At 44.9% G+C, this 1,375-nt stretch overlaps 1 protein-coding gene across 1 annotated transcript in view; it reads left to right on the plus strand.

The window, feature by feature from the left end:
• The window catches only part of LOC109289655 (metallothionein-1), a 1,747-nt gene extending 685 nt beyond the window's left edge, over positions 1–1,062 (plus strand). Inside the window, exon 3 of the mRNA XM_019505793.1 lies at positions 811–1,062. Within this exon, the coding sequence (XP_019361338.1) occupies positions 811–905 (95 nt within the window). The 3' untranslated portion in view covers positions 906–1,062. The remainder of the gene's footprint in view (positions 1–810) is intronic.
• The last annotated feature ends 313 nt before the right edge of the window (positions 1,063–1,375 follow it).

Here is a 1,375-nt window from a genome sequence, read left to right on the forward strand (position 1 = left end):
CCCCCCCCCCCCCAACTTGGCCCATGTGCCCCTTTGATTGTTAGGAGCTGCACAGTGTTGTTAGGCTACCAGCCTGGCCTTTGAGCCCTGCCTGAAATCAATGTGGTGCTCTTGGTGGCTGCAGCACAAGAGCTGGTATCACAAGGGAGACTAACAGGAGACCCTTACGGGTCTGTCTTCACAATGAGTCCTGTGTCTTGGAAGAGCTTTGTGCAAGTCCCAGTAAATCCTTGTTGTCTTGCATAGTACTGTGTGGAAAAGCTGGCAAACTGATCAAGTGACCAGTCTGCTGCCTTCAGCAGTCTGGTTGTGTTCTTTGGTCTCTGCAAAGCAAGAGAAGACAAGACAATCCCATTATGGAAAGGGAGGGTTGGGGAGAAGATGCTAAAGGCAGAGAATCACATAATGAAGTGTGTGCACTGCCTATTTGGGCAGGGGGCAAAACCAAGGATGGGAGAATGACCAGGCTGAAATGGAAGTGACAAAAGGCAACACAAAAAGAAGAACAGTAAAAATAGCAGTGCTTCTCATGTTACTCCCTCATCAGCAAGTGCAGTAGTTAGTAGGGCCTGGTCCTGTAGCTTATTTATTATTATTAAAAAGTCAGTTGAAATTAGTGGGAGTCCAACTTCAAATAAAGCTTGTGGGATTGAGGTTTCCAAGTGAGATCCTGTAGGTTTTCATTGTTTCCCATATACCTTGGCTGTGGATAACTCTTTCTTATATCTCTGACCCATCCCCTATCCTGTTTATAGGGACATTGCTGGGCTCAGACTGACACCCTGGCATTTGTTTTTCTTCCCTTTTTAGGGTGCTGTTCCTGTTGCCCAGCTGGATGTACCAAGTGTGCACAAGGATGTGTCTGCAAGGGACCGCCTCCCACCACATGCAGCTGCTGCAAATAACATGTGCAAGTGACCTTCCTGATAAGAAGCTGTAAATGTAGTGATGGGGGGGGGGGAATAACATTATTGTGCTCTGTGTATATTGGTCCAAGTATCTCTAGTATTTATGATGTATGAGTATAAGCTAGTGAAGTAATAAAACTAAGTGTACAGAGATCTAAATATTTTTTGCTGGTTGGTTTAGTCTTAGACTAAACTAAATTTAGTCATGTCTCAACTGCTACATTCTTCATCTTGCATGCTCTCTTATGATGTCTGAAACGCGTGGTTGCTTTGGACAGGCTGTCAGTGAAGAGCTGTAAAATCGGTCCACCTTCTTAGTGTAACTTATAACAGCTTCTGTTGCATCGGGTCTTGTACGAGGACTTACAGTGACCACTGGTGTTTGTGCCTAAATGACATCTCTGTCGTAACAATAGCTGAGGATTTTGGTTCCCTGAAAGAAACACTGCAGTATTTCTTGTCTCCCT

The sequence above is a fragment of the Gavialis gangeticus genome, unplaced genomic scaffold (genome assembly GCF_001723915.1).
Source record: "Gavialis gangeticus isolate Ggan-Ray unplaced genomic scaffold, GavGan_comp1, whole genome shotgun sequence".
NCBI classification, from domain to species: Eukaryota; Metazoa; Chordata; order Crocodylia; family Gavialidae; genus Gavialis; species Gavialis gangeticus.